This window comes from Fundulus heteroclitus, chromosome 6 (assembly GCF_011125445.2).
Source record: "Fundulus heteroclitus isolate FHET01 chromosome 6, MU-UCD_Fhet_4.1, whole genome shotgun sequence".
NCBI classification, from domain to species: domain Eukaryota; kingdom Metazoa; phylum Chordata; class Actinopteri; order Cyprinodontiformes; family Fundulidae; genus Fundulus; species Fundulus heteroclitus.
The window spans coordinates 2,322,700-2,348,343 of NC_046366.1; the positions used below are offsets into that span (position 1 = coordinate 2,322,700).

General features: G+C 39.9%; 1 protein-coding gene across 1 annotated transcript; it reads left to right on the forward strand.

Annotated features, from left to right (window-relative positions):
• The first annotated feature begins 2,863 nt into the window (after positions 1-2,863).
• LOC110369213 (dual specificity protein phosphatase CDC14AB) lies at positions 2,864-24,461 on the forward strand. Its single transcript, XM_036137837.1, has 14 exons — positions 2,864-3,309; positions 5,271-5,361; positions 11,600-11,675; positions 11,773-11,865; positions 11,967-12,046; positions 13,865-13,931; positions 14,068-14,130; positions 15,304-15,391; positions 16,292-16,522; positions 16,606-16,744; positions 19,986-20,205; positions 20,303-20,388; positions 22,602-22,733; positions 22,846-24,461. Exons 1-14 carry the CDS (start codon positions 3,273-3,275, stop codon positions 22,892-22,894), a joined length of 1,452 nt encoding a protein of 483 aa, XP_035993730.1. The 5' UTR covers positions 2,864-3,272; the 3' UTR covers positions 22,895-24,461.
• The last annotated feature ends 1,183 nt before the right edge of the window (positions 24,462-25,644 follow it).

Here is a 25,644-nt window from a genome sequence, read left to right on the forward strand (position 1 = left end):
ACCTTCCTCTTTCTCTGTCATGTTATTTATTCATTAAAGGGCAAAAGAAACATGAACATTCCAAAAAAATTAAGATCAGAATAATAGCACATTGGTTTATAAGTGTTTCATTTTATGAAATGAAATCGATTGTGTATCATCTTAATGAACACTAGAGGGCAGTCTTTTCCATAAAGACTCACAAGGTGCTTGCTAATGATACCAGGACAGTATTGGTAGAGTTACAATTGTTCTCTCTATGTGTGGAACGAAACAGGGGATCGTAGTGAGGAGAGTAATGGTGTGATTGAGTTAAAAGCTTTAATGTGGACTATTACTAGGGTCAACAAGGGTTTGCTTTTTTCCTACATTCCATTTTACACTGATGGGACAGGTGTCCTCAGCTATCCCCAGCTCATTCCCTCCCTTCCTGTTTGTAATCTCACTTCTAATTGGCTAACTGGAGCAAATAAAGCTAAGGCCTAATATAGAACTGCATCCTATGGACAAAGATTCTGGTGTGGCTACAAATGTTACACATTACCAGTGCTGGTCAGAAGGTTCCATATACAACCATGTGGACCTAATTCCCTGATTTAATCTACAGATTTTACTACGTACGTTAACCTCTGTGACACTGTCCTGGAGAGGGCCATTGGCTTAGCTACTGCTGCCAACAACTCTATCTTCTGCTACTTTCAGATTTAGCCTTTAAATCAATCAAGTTTGTTTTCTAAAGCGCTTTACAACAACCACTGAACAAAGTGCTGTACAGAACAAATAATAAACTGATTCCATAAATATTATTCAGTTCACATTTTAAAAAGGGGCATAACTCTCATTCATCAAAGGCCAATCTGCACAAATAATGGTGAAAGGTCAGAATAAACTTAACTTTAGCTAACAGGCGAAGCTGGAAAAACCTGGCCTTTACCACAGAACCAATTTGTTCATAGACTTTTAAACTGTTGTCAAAGGTCACTCCGAGATTTTTGGCGGAAAGGCTGACGCATGATTCTTGAGGTGTGAGGTTCAGAGCTGCATTTGAATGGCTTGAAGGGCAAAAGTGTATGAATTCAATTCTGGGTTCATTCAAATAGAGAAAGTTTAATCATAACCATGTTTTGATGTCATCAAGACATGCTTGAATGGACTCAGTGTCTGGGGAGTTTGGAGACACGGGCAAATAGATTATTACATCATCTGCATACTGATGGATAGACACATATGATTTATCGTGTATTTAAAAAAAGTGCAGGGCCTAGGATGAAACCTTGGGGCACACAGAGGAGCTGGTGAGGAACAGACGTCGTCAACGATCACAGAGAATGTCCTATTAGTTAGGTCCCTTGAGCCCTACCTGTTGAGTCAGGCAGGTCAGCCATTGGCTGATCTTTTTGCTGTGACCGCCATGTGCTCTATTTCATCCTCTAGACTTTACAACTGGCTGAGGGCTTATATGCAGAGGTGTGTCTCTCTCCAAGAGGAAGTCACTAAAGGAGCTACTGCTTCCATTTTGAGGCTAAATAACCAGAAAAAAATAGCTGCAAATTGGAAAACTAACTTCACTTCAGATTTTTTGTGCCGCAATCTCCTTTTAGAAATATAAGCAATGATTTATTTATTTCTGAATATTGAGCAGAACCCAGAAATGAACAGGTTTGTACCTAGACTATGTATGCTACCGATTTAATGAGATACAAACAAGAAATATCTATATCTATATTTTATAGATATAGATATTTATATGTCCTAACATGGATGCTACTCAAAAACTTTTATGAAAGCTGCAGGTTAAATTTATCTATTCACAATCTTGACCTTTTTTATCTTAATAAACCAGTGGCACACATTGCTCTGAGTAATCTGAGAATGTTGCTTTAGTTTGTGAATACATAAAATAAGGATAAATGTGTTGTGACTGCCTTACTTGAACACAGTAACCATGATGTGATGGTCTTCTATTTTAATGGAGACAATGATCATTCCATCGAATTGCAGAAGCTGAAAATAAAAAGAATTGCTGCTTTATTTCATGTTTCAGATTTCAGTTGTTTCAATAAAAGTTTATTCACTTTCCTTTAATCTGACACAACCAATTAAAATCTATTGGAACCAGCCTTGAGAGACCTGAAAGGTGTTTTTGCAAAATATTGACACAAGAGGTGCTGAAAAAAGTGAAAAGGTTTGAAGTGTAAATAATTCTGCTAGCCACCGTAGGGACAGTGTGTATTATATGACAGACTGAGTGCAGAATCTATGCATCTTAAATAAATTGTGTCACCCTAAAGAAGAACTGGACAAGTAAAGACTCTACAATGTTAGTTGGATTACTAGGCAAAAATACGCCGTTATCACCGTCTGAAACACTTGTTAATTTGTGATGTAAGTGCAGATTTAGCCGGCCCTGTGTGAACCTCACAGATCAACCCTGCAGTTATGGAGCTAAGAGATTTGGCACCTCAGCCTTTGGTAGCACCCTCAGGCGACAGAACAGAACCATTCAGGCCAGCTGACCCAATCTCTGACTAAGCTATCAGATGTTGCTGGAGTGAAGCTCCACACACTGCGTGCTGTTACGAAGTTGATATGTGGTCTGAAATCCTAATGTTAAGGTATAGTCTTACCTTAAAGTCTGTTCTGACTGCAGGCCTCTTTCACTGATGTGGAAACAACCTTTGTTATGAAAGAATTAAAATCAGCTATTACATAAAGACACATTTCTACAAAAGGGATTACAGGAAAGTATTCATAACAAACCGCTTATCTGGTCACCCCTGCTGGGCTTTGGGAGCATGCGTGTCAGTGTGTGTGTGTGTGTGTGTGTGTGTGTGTGTGTGTGTGTGTGTGTGTGTGTGTGTGTGTGTGAGAGAGAGAGAGAGAGACCAAGCAGTGCAGATCAGGAGAGAGATTAGTGCTCTCTCTATGTGGACAGCTTGATGTGTCGGCTTGCTGGAACCTTCTGGAAAGTCTTCTAACTGTGGCAAACTGGAAAGCAGAGAGAAGTAGTTTGTTCTGACTTTGGAGACTTTATTTAAGGTGACTGAACTGTTGGAACCGGACTAAATTCCAACTGCAGGAGTGGATATTGACCATAGTGTTAGGGCTGGATCCAAGCGGAGACGCTCAAGTGGGATAACGGATCATGCTCCTCCCCTGTGAACTCAGGTTCCTGCCAGATCACAAGTGGTGTCATATCAACTGAACCAGACCGAGAAGTAATCCATCTTTTTATAAACTTGAGCAGAGGCTTAGTCAGAGTCCACTGAAAGCAACACTTCCTGACGAGTCAAATGGCGGAGGAATACGAGCAGGCTGAATTTATCAAAGGTAAGCTCAACAAGAATATTGATTTTGTAGCAAACAATATTGATTCCATGCAAAAAGCTCAAATTCATCACATTTCAGCAATACTAATACAATACAAATGGTTTAATAAGCTGCACACTGACACTTGTGTTTAGTAAAATATATCATCTCGAGATCTCTTGAGACGCTTTCAGGATCCACTATCGTTTTCCATAAGAACATTTAGCTAGTGGCTCTGTCACTTGTGAGTACATACAGCAATAAAAACCCTGAACAAATAAATGCTATATGCACACACTTAATTCACTGTACAATTATTAGAATTAATAGAACTCTGCAGGCTAGGCATGGGGGAAAATAATTAGCGCAACAGAATAAGAGTCAGGTCAACTATTTTTAAGACGTCTATGTGATGTAAGTGCAGGTTTAGTTGGCACTTAAGTATTTCCTTTTAGCCTCCAGAAGTTGTAGAGTTTTATTATGCTGCTGTTATATTTACAGAAGTGGTGTGGTGGGCTGGGAGTGAGCGACAGACATTTAAACTTGCCCATAAAAGGCAAAAAAAAGTGTTACAACTCTTAAAAGACATTCATTTTGCAGCTTGCCAAAGTTACCTTTTCTTTCCTAAATTCCTTTTTGAAAATATATTTTATGCATAATGACCTGACCCCCTCATTGGTCAGAGCGGTTTCAGAGTGGGGTCTGTCAAATTTAAAGTATTTAAACATCGCTATCAATCAGGTATATTACACTAAAGATGGATGTCCATTTCTTATATATTATGGTTGTGTAAGTAAAACAATATTTTTATGTGTGAAAATAGAATTGAATCGATAACTTTCCTGAAAGCTTTCGTTAAATATAATGAAACATTCTGAAAAATAGTCTTCTCTTTGAGTTGGGTTTCGGTTTCCAGTTTTTGATTTTACATGGAACAGTTGATTAGTATTATTTGTTCTTATCAAGCTCACAGTGAGCTTCCTCTGGAGGGTAGCCAGGTTCAGCCTCAGAGAAAGGGTGAGGAGCTCTGGTATCTAGGGGGAACTTAAAGTAGAGCCGCTGTTTCTCTGCATCAAAAGGAGTCAGTTGAGGGGGTTTGGGCATCTTATCAGGACCTTTGAGGGTTTTCGGGGCTCATTCCACTGGGAGGAGACCCTGGGAAAGACCCAGAGCCCACTTGAGGGACTATATACCCCCACTGGCCTGGAAACGCTTTGGGGTACCCCAGAATGAGCTGGAAAGAGAGAGAGACCCTATGCAACCCAATTTTGGATAAAGACAATGAATGGATGGAAATCAGACAAATTATCTGTTAAATAGTTGAAATGATGTCTTCACTATGTTTTCGGTATTTCATCATACAACAGCTGTTTAGGTCTTTACTCTTCAGTTTAACGTTATTTCAGTCGCTGTTAGGTAAAGTATACATTTCAAGGTGAGAAGCTTTGGAAATACGCCAATGCTGCTATCTTAGTTAGTTGGTGGGAGATGCTGAAATTACGAGTCAACTGATCGAAGCACTAATCCTTTATTAAGTAATGTAATTATTGAGCATGTTTGCACCACCACAACCCGCCTTTCTGTTTTCTTTTTATTTACAAAGACAAAAACGGCTGCACAGACGCACTACATGTACATTCTGTTCCTTTACCATTTACTTTATTTCCTCTAAAGTTTATGTATTAATATTTAATGTTTGTTTGCTTGAAATCAAAATCAGCTTCCTTGTTTGTACACACAAACATGGCCGATAAAGTTGATTCGGATTCTTCTTAATTTCTTTCAAAATAACAAAGATAGCCCAAAGGAAGATTGGAAATGTGTGTGGTTTGTCTGAAGGTGATGTCGTCTTTCATGACGTACAGAAGGGGTTGCTGTGTTTTCCTGTGTCTGGTACATGGAGCAAACCATTGCACATCTGAGCCCACGAGACCTGTCAATAATGAAATGCTGTCTATCTTTCTGTGTCTTGTACACCGCAGATCGGCTGTACTTTGCTACTCTCCGCGTCAAACCAAAGAACACAGCAAACACACACTTCTTCAGCACAGATGAAGAATTCATCTACGAGAGGTAATCTACGGTTCCAGCCTCTGTCCCACACTCACTTTTTACGCAACCTGCTTTCTGCTCTTACAAACATATTCAAGTAAGCTACTACTATGGACATCAGAACTGTTCAGCGTAAACAGCCTGGAAAGAAACGTCAGATGCATTTTCTTATCTAGTTTAAGAGTCAGTCTTAGTGTCGGAAGAATGCAAACTGTGTTGGGATTAAAAAAAAGCAGATGAAAGGGGGAGAGGTGGGGTACAACCAGGGGCAGCCTGTCCATCACAAGCCACACACACACACACACACACACACACACACACACACACACACACCTCAGGACTACTTGCTGTCTCCAGGTAAAGCTGCATGTACGTTGTGTACTGTGGGGGGAACCATGACGAGAGTCACATGCATATCAGCTGATGTTCAGACGCATCATTGAATCCTAAATATCTAGAAAATAGCGTCTGGAAACTTCTGAAATAATTACTATAACTATTTTTCTTTTAATCAACCTGGGATTTTTATAATTTCTTTTTGGACCTTGAATCATTTAAATTTATTGACCTTTCTTTACCTTTGTTTCTTTTGCTTGTCCAGTAACAGTGATACAAAGACGTAGTAAGGATTCTGCTACATAAATCAAAAATAATTGTCGTTTTTGAGAGGTTGTCAGGCGGTGAAGGAACAAATATTGACATTTTTTCCCATTTTTGTAATTTAGTACATGTACATGGCTGTCTGGAATTACTATGAATCCATAAAACCTTTTTGTGACCTCAGTCTTGAAATATGAAATCCACAAAGTAATTTCTTTAGCACAGAGTTGAGGAAATAAAGCTGTTTCTTTGTCTCCTTTATAACCAGACTTTATGGTTCCTTCACTTCAATCTGTATTTGGTTTTGACTTTCCATTATTTTGTTGTTGTTACAAACCTTCAGGGAATATTTCAGGCCATTACATCAAATTGAGAGACAATAGCTTTTTTACATTTTTGGAACATAGGTCTTAAATTATGGCTGGTGGTTTAAAGCTCACAGATTCTTTACCTGGACTTTCCATCTAATTTCTGGAGATGCTAAATCTTGTCAAGTCCAGTATACTGAAGCTCAAAATCCACCTCATCCTGATGCGTGTTAATTGCGAGTGGCACAAATCAGCACAAATTTTGCTTGAAAATTAAAGAACTTGGAGACTTCATTTATACCTGTAAATGTAAAAATATAGAAAAACTCCCCATTAACGGGAAGGAAAACCTCCGGCAGAACCGGGCTCAGTATGAACGGTCATCTGCCTCGACCGACTGGGGTTACAGAAGACAGAACAGAGACACAACAAGACAGACAAACAAGCACAGAAGCACACATTAATCTAGTAATCTGTTCTACATTAGATGGTAGTAGCGGGTGAGCCGTCTTCTCTGGATGATGTCACAGTTAACAGAACGCCAGACCAGGTGTACCTACTATGAAGAAAAAGAGAGAGAGCAAAAAGTTAAAAGCTGAAATGACGACAGTCATTTCAATGTAATACAATGCAAAACTGGAGAACAGTAGACTGAAGAACAGTAGAAATCAGGAGAGTGAGAAAATTAGACCCTGATGTCCTCCAGCAGCCTAGGCCTATCACAGCACAACTATAGAGACAGCTCAGGGTATGAGCCACTCTAACTATAAGCTTTGTCAAAAAGGAAAGTTTTAAGATTAGTCTTAAAAGTAGACAGGGTGTCTGCCTCACGGACCAAAACTGGGAGTTGGTTCCACAGGAGAGGAGCCTGATAGCTAAAGGATCTGCCTCCCATTCTACTTTTAGAGACTCTAGGAACCACCAGCAGACCTGCAGTCTGAGAGCGAAGTGCTCTGTTAGGAACATACGGGGTAATCAGAGCTCTGATATATGATGGAGTTTGATTATTAAGGGCTTTATACGTTAGAAGAAGAATTTTAAATTCTATTCTTGATTTAACAGGAAGCCAATGAAGGGAAGCTAAAATTGGAGAAATATGATTCCTCTTGTTGATTTTCATCAGAACTCTTGCCGCAGCATTTTGAATCAGCTGAAGACTTCGAACTGCATTTTGTGGACTTCCTGATAGTAAAGAATTACAATAGTCCAGCCTTGAAGTAACAAATGCATGGACTAGTTTAATATTTATATTTATAGCTGAACCAGTGGACCAAGGTGATTTTCAATATGCTTTGTTTTATCATGTGGATCAAACTACTTTTATTAGACCATGTCATTTACTTATGCAGTGTCTGACCATTTCTAATTTTAAAGTCTTTATTACAATTCTTGTGCATAGCAATAATATTGAAGTACCAAAAGCTACACACAAACAGGGTTACACAGGTTACAAATCTAGTATTACACACGCAGAGATGTTTTGAGTCCATTTTCTCTCCATAGTATGAGAACCCATTCACTTGTGTAAACGTTTAGCCAGCGCTTATGATCCCTTTCTAAGATGTAGGCCAAGATGAGATCAGCGCACTGCAGCCTTGATGCAAACGGATTTAGAACAAACCCTCTCCATGATGCCATTCAGAGCAGACACTTAATCGTGTATGCAGACACCATTAGGCTTCATGTCTTTGACGGTTTGCTTAAATCTCAATATTATTAGGCATCACAGTGGAAATGACAATACAAAAAAGACAACGTAACATTGTTCTGGAAAATCCAAATACATAGAATTGAGTACTCAAGTTCAAACCACAAGTGTTACAAAGAAGAATTGTAAATGAGCATAAATAATTTTATAGATAAATAATGTAGATTTTATGACTAATCAATCTCAACTGGTTGATTAATCCTACCAAGAAAACTGTACTGCAAATAAAATGATATAAAATCAACATATGTAAGCTTAAAGTGCTATAATTAATTTCAGATCAAATTTATTCATAAACAAATTATCACAATTGGTAAAGGTCAGCTGAAATCAAACCCAAATGATGCCTTTTATGTTTGGTTAGCCTCACGGTGGCAGATATGAATGATTTTAAAGGTTATTATAAAACCACCCACTGCACTTAAAATTGAATTGAATATGTACAGACAGCGAATGCAGAGAGGTCAAAAGTGAGGTAATGTTGGCTCTCTTCCTGATATTTGTCAGCAGCTGAATTTTGAATCATATTCTAATCTATTCTGCAGTTCATAAAGCAAAACAGTGGAACTCCAGCTTTCTTTCTGTGACAGGATCTTTTCTCTTTAGCATTTCTAATGTGCATTATAAGACCTAGCCTACAGTCAAAAGTAACACTAAGATATTTAATTGGATCTGAGGGGTTCATTCCAAGATTTCAGACTTTTACCATACCATACCATCTTTATTTATAAAGCGCTTAAAAACAGCTGAAACAAAGTGTTGTACATCACTACAAACTAAAACACATCCATTAAAAAAAAGATAATGCATAAAAACACTTAAAAGAAACAATAAAACCAATTAAAATGAAAACTAAGTCTCAAAGAACAGTAATGGGTTTTAAGGCACATTTTAAAAGTGGGCAGTGAAGGAGCCTCCCTTATGTGCAGGGGCAGGTTATTCCAAAATTGAGGAGCAACAATAATAAAGGCTTTATCCCCTCTGAGCTTCCTCTTAGACCTTGGTACCTCCTTGGTACCTCCGAGAGATGCAGTTCAGCTGACCGAGTAGGAGTGAAGAAGCTCAGAGAGGTACAGCAGGGAAGGTCATTCAAACACTTAAAAACAAAAATAAGAATTTTAAAATGAACTCCTAAATGTACTGGGAGCCAGTGGAGTGAGGCCAGAATAAGGGTAGAATGCTCTGTTTTTTGGAGTACCTGTTAAAAGACGAGCATCAACATTTTGAACCAGCTGTAGACGAGTAACACAGAGTCCATCACAGTAATCCAGGCAGGATGATATGAATGAAAGGATTACTGTTTCAAGTAGCTGTTTTGACTGAAAGGATTTCATAAAAACATGATCTAACAACTGCTCTGATCTGACCATCTAACTTAAAACCCAAATCAGTGACACTTGGTTTAAAATATGCTGTCAGGGGTCCCAGATCAACAGTACAAGGGTCACAGGAGCAACTTGGTCCAAACAGTATTACCTCAGTTTTCTTACTGTTAAAATTTAAAAAGTTCAGGGCAAGCCAAGCTTTAATGTCTTCCAGACAGTACAGCAAGGCATTTACTGAGAAGCCATCACCCTGCATCAAGGGCGGATAGAGCCGACAATCGTCAGCGTAGAAATGGAAAGTCCTGAGGATGGAGCCTAAAGGCAATTAGTGTTAATAAAAGAGTAGAGGTCCTAAAATTGAGCCCTGTGGGACCCCACATGATAAAGGAGCGAAAGATGATTCAATGTTTGAAATGCTGACAGAGAAAGAGTGATCAGCCATGTAGGATCTAAACCAGTCCAGAGCATTGTGCTGAATGGCTACTAAATGATGTTGATATGATTTTAAGATGTTGTGGTCAAAAGTGTCAAAGGCAGCAGTTAGTTCAAGCAGAACCAAGACCGTATAGGTACCAAAATCACATGCCAACAAGATATCATTGACAACTCTTAATAATGCTCATTCAGTACTATCACAAGCTTTGAAACCAGACTGAAAGGTTTCAAGAATGTAATTTTCAACCAGAAAAGATTGTAATTCTGACTTTGCAGAAAAAACAACAAGCTTCACCATTCTTGTGTTTCAGTCACATTTGGGTGCAGCTAGAGGAGCATTTAAGACCAAAATAAAGCATGTTTTACCTTCATAGCTTCTTTTATGCAAAATTATACCAGCTTGTGAAGAGTTCTCTGTCTGACACTGAACCAAATGGGAACAGTAGAATCTATAGCTTTTCATTAAAATCAATAATAGTGAAACAGAGATCAAAATCTGTTCATTTTCTCACAGTTAAAGTTACAAGTTTGAAAACATGCAAGACCAGCAGGTACCCACATGGATGGTCTGCAGGGAGATTTTCCCACCAGATCAGATCCCGTTCACCAGGAGGGAAATGTTCACAGCATTCACATGGTGCCAGATGTGGAGTCAGCAGACCAGTTTGGATCAAGGCTCTTGACAATTTGTTGAAAAGTTGGAAAAGTAGCAGAGAGTGAGGCATCATTAAAATCATGAGATATTGCCAGAAAAGCATCTGGATGTTGTGTCTGTAGCTTATCCACAACTCAGCTGATAACATCACATGCAGTGTCAGCAACAGCTGATGGTAGAACATAGACTGTTGCCAAAATAACACAGACGAACTCTTTGGGTAAAGAAAACTTATAACACTTCAATATCCGGACGGCAGAGACAAAACTCCACATGTCCTAGAAGTTGTTCACCAGCACCACCAATCCACCAGTATTGCTTTTGTCACTCTTATTTAAATCTCTGTATGCACATACAGTCAGAAAGCCTAGCAAAGAGACACTGGAGTCAGGGATAAGATCCTGCAGCACTGTCTCAATGAAACACATAATACTGCATTCCCAATATTCTGGCTGGGTCCTTGTTAAGGCTTGGGGTTCCTCCAGCCTGTTCCCAAAGATCTCACATTGCCCATAATCATCAATGGAAGAGTTGGCTTTCTTGCTCCTGTCCTTCATCCTCAGCGCCTCCTTATCAGATAATCTGTGTTGTACAAAACCAACCGATTGCCCAAAAATGAAAAAACACCAACAAAACCCTTTAAGCAGCACCATATAAATATGAAATAGCTGCTTTTTAAAAAGGAGGAATTGAAGCTCCTTAAAAAGATTCACAGAATAAAAACAAAAGTGCTACTCCAACATGCAACCATCTTCAGGAACGCAATTCAGGCATTTTACAAAGTCAGTTCAATAAAATCATACAGACAGATTGGTGAAAACCTTTCCTATCCAAAGGAAGCCAGCAGATTGCATCAAGTTATTGACTGGCTGCATTTACTCCTCCTGAAAGAGCATGCAGCCACAGTGAACAGTTGCTGGAATTGTGTCGTTGACTGTGTAGCAATCCTTCATACAGAGCATGCATGTAGTGAAAGTGGAGAGGAAAACTTCCCTTTAATGAATAGAGATCTAAACTGAATGAAGTGCAAAATATCTATAAATATTACATTCCCAACCATTGTTAAAGCAAGAGTCAGCCATGTTGGATTTTAAGTGATGAGAAACACTATTTTTACATATTACTAAATTATATATTATAAACAACATAGTACATTGGTCAATTTTTTATTTTCTGATTACAAAAAACTAACAAATGGGATTATGTAACGTTTCACTTTATTTTCCAGTTTCTATTCAGACTTCGGGCCACTTAACCTTGCCATGCTCTTCAAATACTGCTGCAAACTCAACAAGAAGCTCAAGGTAACATTGAAAGTTTTAACCTAATTCTGCTCCTTCATGTTGTTCATTATTGATCTCTTTCTGATTTTTGTTCCTTGTCTGTTTTCTGTCGGGTTAGTCATTTACAATGTCTAGAAAGAAACTGGTCCACTACACCAGCTATGACCAGAAAAAAAGAGCAAATGCTGCTTTTCTCATCGGTGCCTACGCTGTAAATATTGTTTCATTTACCCTCTTATTCATCATTTCATCAGTATGGCTCTTTGTCTAGTCTCTCATTGTTATTTATTCAGTCTAACTTTTGCTCTCTAGGTTATCTATTTGAAAAGGAGTCCAGATGAAGCCTACAGGACTCTAATCTCAGGAAATAACACAGCCTACCTGCCATTCAGGTACACAAACAAGAACCCATTAGCTCCCCTTGGCAGCTTTCTCTTATTCGTTGAATAGAAAGAAAATCCAGCTATTTAGAATTCTAATCAGTTAATAACTGACTTCACAACAATAGCCCTTTTTGCATTGCCAATAAAAAGCCTGAGGTTTTTCATACACATTTACCGGACTGATTTCACTTTTCTGGGGCTTTGGTTCCCCAAGCAACCCAGTACTGCTTTCTCAGGGCTTTTTGACGGGGCGGGGTTGCGTACAGCAAAAACTGTCTACCACAAAGGTGGAGTAAGGAGTAGTAATTCAATTCAATCCAAAAATACTTAATTTATTCCAAATTGAAATTAAATGTTGATGTAATTCATTTTTTTCAAGGAGTTATTATAGATGGTGATGGTGTGTGCAGATCCACCGTCATCCCCAGAACACAACCAGTCTTTTTTTTCAGGTTATTGAGCCTTTTTAGGTCCCTGGCTCTGATGCTGCTTCCCCAACAGATGATGACAGAAGAGTTGACACTCCCAATCCACCTCCTTTCGTTTTCCTTTGCTCTTTAAATCTCTGTCTGCTCAAATAGTCTGGGAGCCCAGCAGAGAAAAGTTGGAGTCGGGGATATGATCCTGCAGCCATGTCTCAGTAAAACACATAATACTGCATTCCCAATACTCTTGCTGAGTCCTTGCCAGGGCTTGAAGTTCATCCAACTTGTTAGCTAACTCTCTCACATTGCCCATGATGATGGATGGCAGAGATGGTTTGAACTTCCTCCTTCTATCTCTCCTCTTTGCTCCTGATCTGCAACCATGCAGATCAGGAGGACTCCTTTTCAACTCCTGTGGGATTTCTGGCTTCAGTTGTCATATTATTTCTGCTTTTGTGGTGTTAATCAGCTGCTCCCTGTTATAAAGCACCCTGTTGCTATGGTTACACATCATAACAATACAGCAAAATTGTTGGGAAAATTAAGCCAGCCGCACAGCATCCAGTACAAGAAGAAACGCTTGTCCCAATAAAAGCTATTTTTTTTCCTATGAAAAGCAGAAATTACTTTTTTGGAAAAATAAAGAAAAAAAGAAAAAATCTCAATCTATATATTTTTTTGAAAATATAGATGTCACAAATCCCAAATTAGGCTGCAACCATTGTTCCTGGCATTGTTCCTGTTGTATGTGTCATTGTGAGACATACAACTGATAGGGATTATATTACACAAATATTCCACTGCTAAGGAATTTACACAAAACAATTGCAACAGTGACCCAATGATAACATTACTTAATGTCATACTATGCAGACGCTCTGTCTGCACTGATGTATATTAAATCAACTGGCCATGCTGAACATTAAAGGGGCTCCAACAGTAGGGCATGCTGACCCATTTTCAGTTAGATTAATCAGCCAAAAATGATTTGACCTCTTGGGGGCACTCACATACTGTGTGTATGTAAGACGATCAACTGATCATTAAAATTGAAACATAACTGAACTATACAATTTGATCACATCACTGAAAAAGTAACTCACTCTGTCCTCAAGCAGAAGCAAAAGGCGCATTTTACCATTTTCATCCTAATACACATGCATTATAGAGATGATGTTTCACAAAATGGCTTCATTTCTTCGACCTATGTAAAGCCTTTCAGATACACCAATGGACGTTTTAACATAAAAAAGTGTGACAGCAGTTTAAGGATGAAGCAATTTAGCTGATGCTAATGTATGTTTTAATTTATTTTTGTAGCTACATTAAATTATTCTTAACCTTATTCTGACTTCATGTATCGTTGAGTTTATCAACATACCAGCATCTGTATGTCACACAGGGATGCAGCAGTAGGTGGGTGCACCTTCAACCTCACTGTCCTGGACTGCTTACAGGGATTACGCAAGGTATGTTACCGTGCACAGCCCATGTACATCTCCTTATTAAATGAAATAAGAATCCATTTCAACCTTCTCCTTTCCCGGAGGGAACGTTAGCTTCTTTGATTTTAGAGAATGTTCTAATTGTGTTTTTCTCTTGCAGGCATTACAGCATGGCTTCCTGGATTTTGAAACATTTAGTACTGAAGAATATGAACATTATGAGGTAAGAGTGATTATCTCTACCAACCATTAAGTTTATAAAATGGATTTTAAGCACAACCATGAATGAAAATAAATAGTTGTGTAACCCAATATGCACAAAAGTAATTTATTCTACCTGAGAACAATGAATGATTGGCACCTATGACTCAGACACAACTGCAGCAAGTTTTTGACTGGATATGTAAGCTCCACAGTTTCTCAGGAGAGCTGTCTGATTAATTTGCGCAATGATTTTCTGCAAAAGGTAAGCTAAGAACAACAAAAAAGCATCTTTACAGATCTTGGAACTCCCAAGTATTATCTCATGAATATCTATGTTTAAAAGAGTCGTGGATTTGGTGGCATCACAAATGAGGTTTTTTAATTATCAAGTTTGAATTTAATGTGGATTCTTCAACTTAATATCTGTAATTCACTCTGACATGGTGAATATCATCAAAGTCCTGAGACACACCCATTCACACCTTCTTGGTGCTTTGAATTGATTCCTGTTTGTTGACTCCCGTTTCTCCAGCTGCTTTATGAAAACTAACCACAGGTTTCCAGTGTGGTTAAGATCCCGGGAGATCCCTGATTACTAGTGAAAAATTCAGTGCTGACTTCTTCAGGAAAATCCACAGATCATCATCAGATTGTTCCTGGATTCTTGGAAGAGGTTGCTCTCAGAGGACAGTTTGATCTCTCTCTACATCTGTGGCAGTGTTCTTAGGCATGATTGGGAGGATGTTCCACATAAGTAAAATAATTATTTTTCAATAAAAATAATATTGGGCCTGTCTCTTGCTCTCCATCCATGTATTTCCTTCACAGTTTATGTCTGATCCTGACCTTTGTGTTTGACAGAAGCGGCTTTGTGGCTTCTCTTGTGACAAGACTGTTTCCCAAACTCTACATTTGTCTGTGCAGAGATGCACTCACTGTTGTCAATATTGAGCCAGCTCTGCACTGGTGGCAACGTATTTTTTTATTCTTTAACATAATGAAAATGTAATTTCACTCAAAAGTAAAGTTTTTAAATTGATAAAGGTCTTTGAATAAAACAATTAAAAAAGGAAAGTCTCTCATAATTTTTGCCCATAACTATCCTCTGGGTTTTCATGTGTTAACCATTGATGCAGATTACTCACTCACCTCCAATGCAAAATATTTGACTCTTTACCGTGTCTGATTTCAGCGAGTTGAAAATGGAGACATGAACTGGATCATCCCAGGAAAAATACTGGCGTTCAGCAGCCCTCATGCTCGAAACAAGGTTGAGAATGGTAAGACCAAGACAAAGTGGCCATAAATTGGGAAGAAGGAGGAAATTATATATGGTTGGAAAAAATGAACAAAGAAAAGTCTGAAAAGGTGTGCTGTACATTGACTTAACAAATTGTAAGACCACTTTACCTGCCATTCCAACCGCAAGTCGTTTGGGATTTGTCTCATCCAGCTTTGCATGTCTAGAGAGTGAAACGTTTGCCTCATCTTTGTAAAATAGCATATGCTCAGTCAGACTGGATGAACAGTGTCTGTAGGGTCATCTCTGTTTAATCCTCCTTCAGGCGTCAAAAAGACATCCAATGCCTCAACTTGGACGCTTGTGCAGTGTTTTGACGCTCTGAGCAAAGTGAGAAGGAGCTAGCCTGTTTTTTTCCTCAAATGTGGGGAAATATTTACCGTGGTAAAGGTTTTTTTTCACATTCCATTCTAGCTCTGTGTATTTGTTCAGGTTGTTGTCCTGCTTGAAGGTCAGTATCTGCCCCAGTCTGAAGTTGTTGCTGTAACCCTTTTCCCATAAACTCTCATCCCTGGTGAACGCCAACAGCATTTTGTGAAGGCAATCGGAGCGGAGCACCTATGTGTGTGCGCTGCCTGACGCTTCACAGAATAGCAGGAATTAAACTGAGATGAAATGACAGACAGACTCACAGCTATTGTGATACAGGGTTTTATTTAGGAATCTGACTAAATGGGAGGAAAGGGGACTGGGCTGCACAGATGACATTTATTGGTTTATTCTTAAATATGTTGAAAACCATGTGATAATTGGTGAAAACGTTCTCCTGCAAGGCATTGTATTTTCATTCAACATTTTGAAAAAAAGTAATGTCAGATGAAAAAAAAGATGTCAACATCAAATTGTGATTGACACATCTTGGGTTGTCCTAAAATTTTAGGTTATCCTCTCCATGCACCTGAGGCGTACTTTGAACACTTCCGCAAAAACAATGTGACGACTGTGGTTCGCCTGAACAAGAAGTTGTATGACAGCAGACGGTTTGAGGACGCAGGATTCGAACACCATGATTTCTTCTTCATGGATGGCTCAACACCCTCTGACTTGATTGTTAGACGCTTCCTGCATGTGTGTGAAAGCACAGATGGTGCTGTAGCCGTGCACTGTAAAGGTGTGGTTGGAGGCGCTTTGTTATTTTTTTCCTTGCACTCTGAAAGTCATGCATGTCCTAAATGTCTAATTTTTCTATCTTAGCTGGCTTGGGGCGGACAGGCACCCTGATTGCCTGCTATCTGATGAAGCATTTTCGGTTCACAGCGGCCGAGGCTATTGCTTGGATCAGAATCTGCCGACCTGGGTCAATCATTGGGCCCCAGCAGAACTTCTTAGAAGAGTAAGTCTAAGGCCTTTTTAAGACTGAACAAGAAAAAGCGAAATTACAAAATGCATGTTTTAGGACTATGAGAGGACACTGGTTTACCTATAGAGCTAACACATGCATGGGGAGAATGTGGAAATTCCACTGTCCCTTGAATCAATGTCCATGTCACTACAAGACAACGGTGCTAACACCTGTAGCACCGATCGGTCTAGAATGTGTGATGTTATAATAAGGACAATCTCATGTCTCTTTAGACTTACTGACACTCAAATGAGTCTAAAAATAAATACATACCCATTATATGACACTGTTTTACATATAGCCTGCCTACATTAAGTTCATTAACAACTGTATGGTCATAGTGTCAACTTTGAACATTTAACTAATTCCATCCTGGCTCAGTTAAGTCTGGATAGAAGAGAATGGAATAGAACATAATATCTTTATTTTTGCACACCTCAAATACATGTTGTCTGATAGCTCAAACTGGTGCTCTGAGAAAAATTATGAGGCTTCTTTTTCAACCCAACAACGATTTTTGACTCAATGTCAGAGCATTAGTGAATTAATGTGTTTTCAGTTGGCCATGTGGGGCCATTGGGGAGTCGTGGCCTAGTGGTTAGAGCATTGCACTTGGGTCCCAGAAGTTGTAAGTTCAACTTCCATATACTGCCACTCTGGGTCCCTGAGCTCAAGACCCTTAACCCCAGACTGCTTCCTGGGCGTCGCACAGTGGCAGCCCACTGCTCCCCAAGGGGATGGGTTAAATGCAGGAGTGAATCTATCCATTGTGAGATCAATAAAGCTCAAATTATTATGTAGCATGCACCATTTTAAGTCACACTACTGTATCATTTAATAGGTAAATCCATCTGTCATGATTCATCTTGATGAACCCGGACAGAAGCACACACACACAGAGGTCGTTTGAGAGTTTTATTAAAGGATGATGGATTGTAGAGTAGAAACCAGAGTCTGTTACTGGACTGGAGCTAATGGGAGATGAGTGCAGGAGCAGGCTGACGGGAGGAAGCTGGAGGACCAAGGGTGAGCCTTGGGGCGGAACCCAAGGCTGGCAGGAGAGCGTCGGAGTGGAATCCGAGCTGGGTCCTTGAGAGTTCTTGGAAGTGCAAGGGCTGCTGTAGAACCAGAGGTGCAGCGAGAGAGTTCTTTGAACGTGGGGTTGGAGCACTGGGGTAGCAGTAGATCCAGTAGCAAAGCAGAGAGCTTACTTGGAGCACTGGGGTAGCAGGAGATCCAGCAGCAAAGCAGAGAGCTTACTTGGAGCACTGGGGTAGCAGGAGATCCAGTAGCAAAGCAGAGAGCTTACTTGGAGCACTGGGGTAGCAGGAGATCCAGCAGCAAAGCAGAGAGCTTACTTGGAGCACTGGGGTAGCAGGAGATCCAGCAGCAAAGCAGAGAGCTTACTTGGAGCACTGGGGTAGCAGGAGATCCAGCAGCAAAGCAGAGAGCTTACTTGGAGCACTGGGGTAGCAGGAGATCCACCAGTGCAGCTGACAGACATGGTGTGAGTTGAGACTGATGGCGATCCAGCGGGGAAGAGAAGACTGAGGGAGGCTTTTGTAGAGAGGCTGGCAGGTGGAGTGAGTTCTGACTGATTGGTGCCTAACAGGTGTGACTGATTGCTGAGGGAGTGGAGGCTGAGCTGTGCGAGAGGAGGAGGTGCTGCAAAATAACAGGGGAAACAGCCAGGCCAAAACCGCACCATGACACCATCATAGATTAATTAAACAATCTAATTGTCAGTCTGAGATGAATTGCCTTCCCATTGAATTAACAATTATTGAACCTTCAAAAGCAGCAGAGATTAATCTATTTCTAAACACTTAATTGTTTCTGAAAGATAAGGTACATCACCCAAGGCCTAAGAGAGAAATTACCAGAAGCTACAAGATGAATCAAAGCATGAATCAAACTAATCAATTATAATTTATTTTTTGCGGACGAGAAGCATAAGTAACAAACTGGACTGACAAAAACAAAAAGCAGCACAGACTACATTGACTGCATCTACTGATCTGATATGAAGAGGCATTGCCTGGAATAATGAATGAACCTTCAGCTACTTAGCAATTAACAAAGTCAAACTCTAAGAGCTGTAATTGTCCGATTTTTCTTGATCCTGTGTGAGAATGTCTCCACATCTTTGTTTATCTAGCTGCCTCTTAAAAACAGTAAACTAAAGAGAAATGTGTTTAAAGTCGATCCCTGCTGGCGTGACCTGGAATCTCACTGTCCAGTCACATAAATCTTCTGCTACCTGTATGGCAGAAGACTTTAGTCTCTCCTTCATTCAGTGGTCACCTAAGGCAGGGAAACATTGGCCCAGTGTCCTTTGAGTTGGCCTTGGGGGATCACTTCCCAGAGTTTGGTCTTATGCATCCATGAGCAAAATGGAAGTTTTTTTTTTGTTTTTTTTTTTTTTTTTAAGTAAAATCTCTCTCTATTGGAATGTGAAACATTACATGCTCTCATTCAATATGGTAGGGAACAAATGGCAAACAGAAAACACAATGTCTCAAGATCTCCTGACTGATCAGAAAGTTCCACAGCCTTCCTGATCAGTTGGGGGTTTTAACAACACACTCAGCTTGTCAGCAATAAGAAGCAAGAGCAGCAAATCAGCAGCCAGCACACGCAGGGTGTGCCTTGTAGGGGAATGGAGTTCTGAATCTGTTCTTGTGAAATGGGTGACCTTTCCACACAGCAAAATCCTCCAAACTCTGTTTGATTATCAGTAATTGGACATGAAGATATAAGAATTGTCATAGCAAAGAAATACAGTATTATGGGATGTGGACTTTAACAGTCTTTCAGATAAGAATTTGTCAGCTGGCAAGAAAGGAATGCTCTATGTCTTCATGGTCTTATTCTGAGTCTATAGAGAAAGCAGAGTGATTGCATTGCAAATATACTTCAGAGACTGTACATGACCTGAACGTGGAATAATGTTGCATCCTTTGGCTCCCTCTGTAGTAAGAGTGACTAGGACTCATGGTGTATAAGCACCACATCACTTTGGCTTAACGCCCAAACACCACACTAGTGTCTTTGTACTGATTTTGATAATATTGTTAAAAACAATATTAGAATACCATCACTTGAAGATTAGTCTTTGATGTTGACCAAGATGGGAAATTACTTCCAAGTTATATGTTTAACTATATTTGTGAAAAAATAGCGGTAATTTTATTATTTATTGTGTAATATGTATAAGTCGCTGTGTGTGCAGGAAGCAGCACAGCTTGTGGGTACAGGGGGACGTGCATCGCTCCAAACAGAAACTTGCCCAGCAGAGGTTCAACCGACAGCAGCAACTGCAACCGCAGCCCGGTCTGCCCGCCTCCGACCCGGTAACAAAGGGCAAACAGGAAGCTATGTCACATCTGGTTTCCAGCATGAATGATCTGTCAATCAAAACCACCCTGTGCAAATCCTACAGTTTAGATGAAGTGAGGCATTGAACTTTTCGCTTTCTCTAATTCCAAAAACAACCGTCCAAGTCCAAGTATTCTAAGAGCAGCACTGTCTTTGGTTTTATGTGTACAGAGTAAGTGTAATGAAACCAGTCTTACCCAGGGAGACAATCTGAGAGCCCTGAAGGGAAAACGGACATCAGCCTCTTCCTCCTCCAGGTACTGTCTGCTCATACAGTAGCTTGTTTTATGTGTTCATGGTTAGGAGAAAGAAAAGAGAAATCTGCTCACTTTTTAAGCTCAAAGATACAAATCAGGAAAAACTGTAATTTCATAGATTGTGTATCTGCTTGGAAGCTGTTTTCCTTCTTTCAAATAAATATTAGCAGTCTTATGAGCAATGAGTTCCTTAGGAGCAACAACTTCTTTGATTCTGGTTTTTAACTCTTACCCGTCAAGACAGCAATGAGGGGTAAGTTATGGGGAAAAAAAAAAAAAAAATGTTACCAAGAATGTCATTGCTCTCACTGGGAAACATAGTACACCCCAAAAGTTAGTAGCTTGTAGAAATGCCTATTCATGCGTTTCAGAAGGTGACGTCAACACGTTCGGTACCGCAGGTACCAGAGCGGGCACTCAGTATGGCGACCGTTAACGTGTCTGTCACTTCAGCTGCAAGGCATCTATAGCAGTCACAAATGGAAGTGTCATGAGCTCAGATGTTGTGTTTGTGTTTTGCCAGACGGGGCACTGTGCATCATGGAAGCATCTTTGGTCTCATTTGTTCAAAAGACATTTTTCTAGATTCTTGTGGTTTAGACAGAAGATTGAAAACCTAAGTAGGGGTGCCATATATTTTCAGAGAGATGTGGCCTTCTCATAGTAACCTCAAATAAACCATATTTAGTCTTTTTCAGGTTTTCTGTTGGATTGTGAATATTTTAAAACTTGATGTAAAATACATCTCAATATTAATTCCAAAACCTCACTTAAACCCTTGCTTTGCCTTCTGGCCCTCACCTTTCTCAAGTTCATGCCCTAAACAACACATTTCATATTTGCTTTAAATTTCTGTTTATGTGAATTATAGAGATCACTCTGACAAAATCAGAGTGCAATATGCAGAGTCTGGACCCAGTAATTCAGCTCTAAAACAGATCAGTGACGATGAAAATAAGTTTATTTCGAGATGTGGAGTAGCAATGGGGAGTACCTTAGCTCGGCTTAACTTCTGGAGGCAAAGGCGACAGGTTAGTGATCGTACTGGATGAGATCAGATCTGATCACCAACCTGAGTAGGGTGAGTCATGGCTGGGGATGTCGGCAGCAGACGAGGAGTCAAACTTCAGTCAGAACACAACAGAGCAGAGAGAAGCAGACAGTCTGTAAGGGGTTAGCCTTTAGCAACTTGGTCCAGGGGTTTGTCCAGGGTCAGAGCCGAGAGAGCAGAGGTCCGGAATGTTTCCAATGGGTATCCCAAATCGGTCCGGGTCCAGTCCAGGTTCGGTAACGAATTGTCCAGAGGAAATCAGAGGTTAGTCAGGTTTACTCACAGACTGGCTGGGGTCCAGCAGGGGGGCATAACTGTCCAGAATGAACAGGACAAAAATCCAGAGTCCAACAGTTCGGGTCTTCAATCAGGCAGACAGAATCAGAGAAGGGGCAGACAGGCTCGGTAACAAGGCAGGAATAGGTCAGGCTAAAACAGGCTTGGTAAACAGAGAGGCTGGAAAGTTCTCACCAACTGGTTTGAAACGAACTGGAACTGGAGGCTGATTTGGACTGAGCTTTTATGCAGGTGAGACCAGGTGGAACCAGTGGAGATTAATTGCAGTGAGAGAGGAGTAGAGCAGGTGTGCTGAATTGTGGATCAGCTCCAGTGCCAGGATCGTTACACAGAGTGAACATTAGAACCCCAGATAACACCAATCTGACTCGAATGGACCTTCAGCTGGTAGTTAATAATTATTAGCATTAGAAAACCACATTATTTTGAATGCAAATCTAGAAAATTATTTGCTGTTAATGCAGGAACAGAATATTGGTCCTGGGGGTAGGAATTGTTAGATGGGTTGTACATAAAATGCTGCAATAAACAGCTCCATGTCATGCCAGTAAAAAACAAACTAAAAAGTTATGAAATGGCAAAAGGCTGGCTTGACTAAGAAGACAATAAAATAATGTAAAAGGGCTAATAATTTTGAACACGCAATAATTAGTTAAAAAATCTTTATTGGCTGTCTGATCAAATACTTTATATAATTGTTGACCTGATTCTTGCATGTTTTAACTGGTATTTTCATCATTTATCTTTAGTGGTCAGCTCTAAATCTTTAAGGCTGGAAGGCCTCCCTGCCATCACCCTAAACTTCTGCTCCCTGTATGCTTGCATGCAAACATAAACATCTGATAACCTTGTGCTTTTCTTTCAGGTTAAACATGTCAAAGACGCCCCACTGTTCCATTGTCTCTCCTCCTAAGTCACCTAAAATCACCATTTCCTTCTCTCCATCTTCTTCTAAGAAGCTTATCCGAAGCTCATCCACTGTCCCACTGATCAAGAGGTGTGTGATGACAGTCACCATTTAGAAGTAGTAGAAGAGTACAACAGGCACCATTTTTTTCTGGTTCTGTCTTTTCATATCTTACTCTTTGATTTTATATGTCTCTCCTCAGCCCCTTCAGCCTCGGTCTATTCAGCACCAGGCCTGCACTGATTCACTAAGCTCAAATTGAAGAACGAGGTTAACGATCCGACGGTGAACAGATTATAAAGCTGGATCAGTAATGGGAAGGCCTTAAACATCATCAGCATAAAGTTTATATATATTTAAGACTCAAACTGCACATCGTTGTTTCGGGAGAACATTAAAAGATACTTCAGAGAAATATTTTCTCAAATAGAGCATTTCCCCTCTATTACCCATGAAAAGCTAGTGGTTTTGACCTAAACTTTGAAACTTCAGTATGACCCACATTGTACTGAGACACTGACCATGATACCTAGACTGTTGACACAAATCCTCGCCATACCTCCAGGTTCTGACAGGAACTTCAGTGGAGTCCAAAAACAGCGTAACTTCGCCTGCACAATGACTCTCTCTGGAAATGGTCTACAAGTTGTCCTGGTGAATGTCGCTCCAGAGGAAAAGAACTGTGGATGGTCTCAGAAAGCTCAGTGGCTTTCTGAACCTATTCATTAATTCCATGCTTAGCTCAACAGCTCTGTTATTTTTTATAAAATGTCAACAAACATACAATTTGGTACTGACAAGGCATCAAAAAGGCAAACTCAATCAGTTTAAAATAGTGACAGGCAAATTGTTTTTCCTATTCAAAAGACAAGAGTTTTTTAAATTATTAGTTTTTAGTTGGTGGTTGTCTTGAGATATTACAGACATCTCCCTGTTATGAGCTGGGTTTGTGGCCAGTTTTATTCACTAATTTTACCACAGATATGCAGGTTTCATTTAGTTTAAAATTGACAGGACATTTAAAAAATACATGTTTGCATCTGCACTGGTGTCAATGGCTGATACGATTAGCTTGGTCAAAAACAGCCAACTTTGTAAAAACAGGGTGTTTGGAGAATGCTCTAGTCTTGAATATATCATATTTACTTGTTTGAAACATTGCCTTGTCAAACGCTACTTTTACTAATATATGGTGTTTTATGACTGAATGCAGACAGTAGGAATGTCAAAACATTAAAGGAGAAATAAGTAAGAAATTTATCATAAAATTAACCAAAATCATTCTCATTTGTCACTCTGGATGGAAGTAACATTCCCTATAAACAATCGGTCCTCTCCATTAAGAATCTCTTAGTCAAGATTTTCTCTTTTCAAACCCAAAGGTACGGTGGGGGACTACTTTGGTGCAGTGTGTAGCCTGTGTTTACTTCCTGGGTCCTGAGCCAATCATATGAGAGTTCCAAAGGTTTCTAAGACATTTGGTCTTTTCTGTTGGCAAAAGAGTCTTACTGGCTTCTAAATATTGAACCAAAAAGAGTAACTGACTTTGGCTGAACTGTCATCTTGAATTTAGCTGCCCTACATCCTCGTCTCCCCCGAGACCCCATGAGGGATTAAGCGGGTTAGAAAATGGATGGATGGATGGACATCCTCGTCTCTCTTGACTTGGCAACTTACGCCACAGTCTCCAAAGTACGTGGTTGGGGTGTTGTCCCGATTTGAAACAGTAGGTATCATTATTACTTATTTCTCCTTTAAGGTTAAACATAATAGTGTATATCTGCACCGTACCTGATTAAATTGTATTTTTATACTTCATCTTGATTTGTTGCCATGTCCTTTTTTGTGTCTGTCGGATTGCTCCGGATTTTGTGTGTGCATGTGTGTTTGCACTTGCAGCTGAGCAAGAACAATTGTTACTCATTTTACTAGTAAAGATGACTTTGATGTAAAGTGAGGACCTTTTGTGAGTCATCACTTTTTTCTGGGCTAGGTTTAAGACTAAGGTGTCAATTAGGTTTAGGTTAGGGGGAGGGTTAGATATAACCCCCTAAAGGTTAGGGTTAGGGCTAGGGTCAGATACATGGTTAGAAAGGCTTGAAGATTAATGGAAGTCTATGGAAGACGTGCCACGGTCCTTGCCACGGCTGAGGCAAATATATGCTCATAAAGCTCTATATTTTAACTGTGTGGCAATCCCAGTCCTGTCAACGCCATCAACAAAACCAGTTGTGCATTCTCCATCTGTCTCTCCAGAGTCTAGGTGAGTGGAGGGATACAAATTCAAATTTGGCTGTTTGCCCTACGCTGTCTTTTTGCTGGACTGGAGTGGTACTGCAGTTTGCCTCACAACTTCCCCATATGTCTCTGGCCTGTTCTGCATAAACAGCCCCCAGCAAATGGAAACGTGTCAAACTTAAAAGCCCTAGGCCTTTATATCCTGGGGTTTGCATTGGAAAAAGGTCTAACCTTTCAGAAGTGGGGCTCTGCTGTTTTGTGACTTGGGATTTTGCAATGCATAACGTATCAAAGAAATGTTAAAAAAAAAAGGCAAACAAAGGAGTCTTAAATGACAATTTTATTTTCAAAAAACAAGGAACCGACAGGACAAACCAGGCATAGCAAACAGGAGGAACCACTAACCAAACATGAAATGAGCCTGCTTAAAAACTAGGAGGATAGAGCGAAAGAACGCATGAAAAACAGGTGAAGCTGATCAGAAGATTAGTGGGTACAGGGGAGAGGAATGAAGGGAAAGCTGAGGAAAAGGGGGAGTAAAGAAATGACAGGCGACAAGTAAGAAAACAGAACCTAACAAGAATACAAAAACCATAACGGATAAACCGACCCAAAAAATAAGTTAACTGAACTCAAGAAAGGCAGACCTTTAACAAAAGAACAGAACCACGAATAAACTCACTAAATCCATAATGTACAGAATACTAAAAAAACAGGGAACAAGAAGGAAAGAAATAAAACCTACAGACTAACAAACAATATT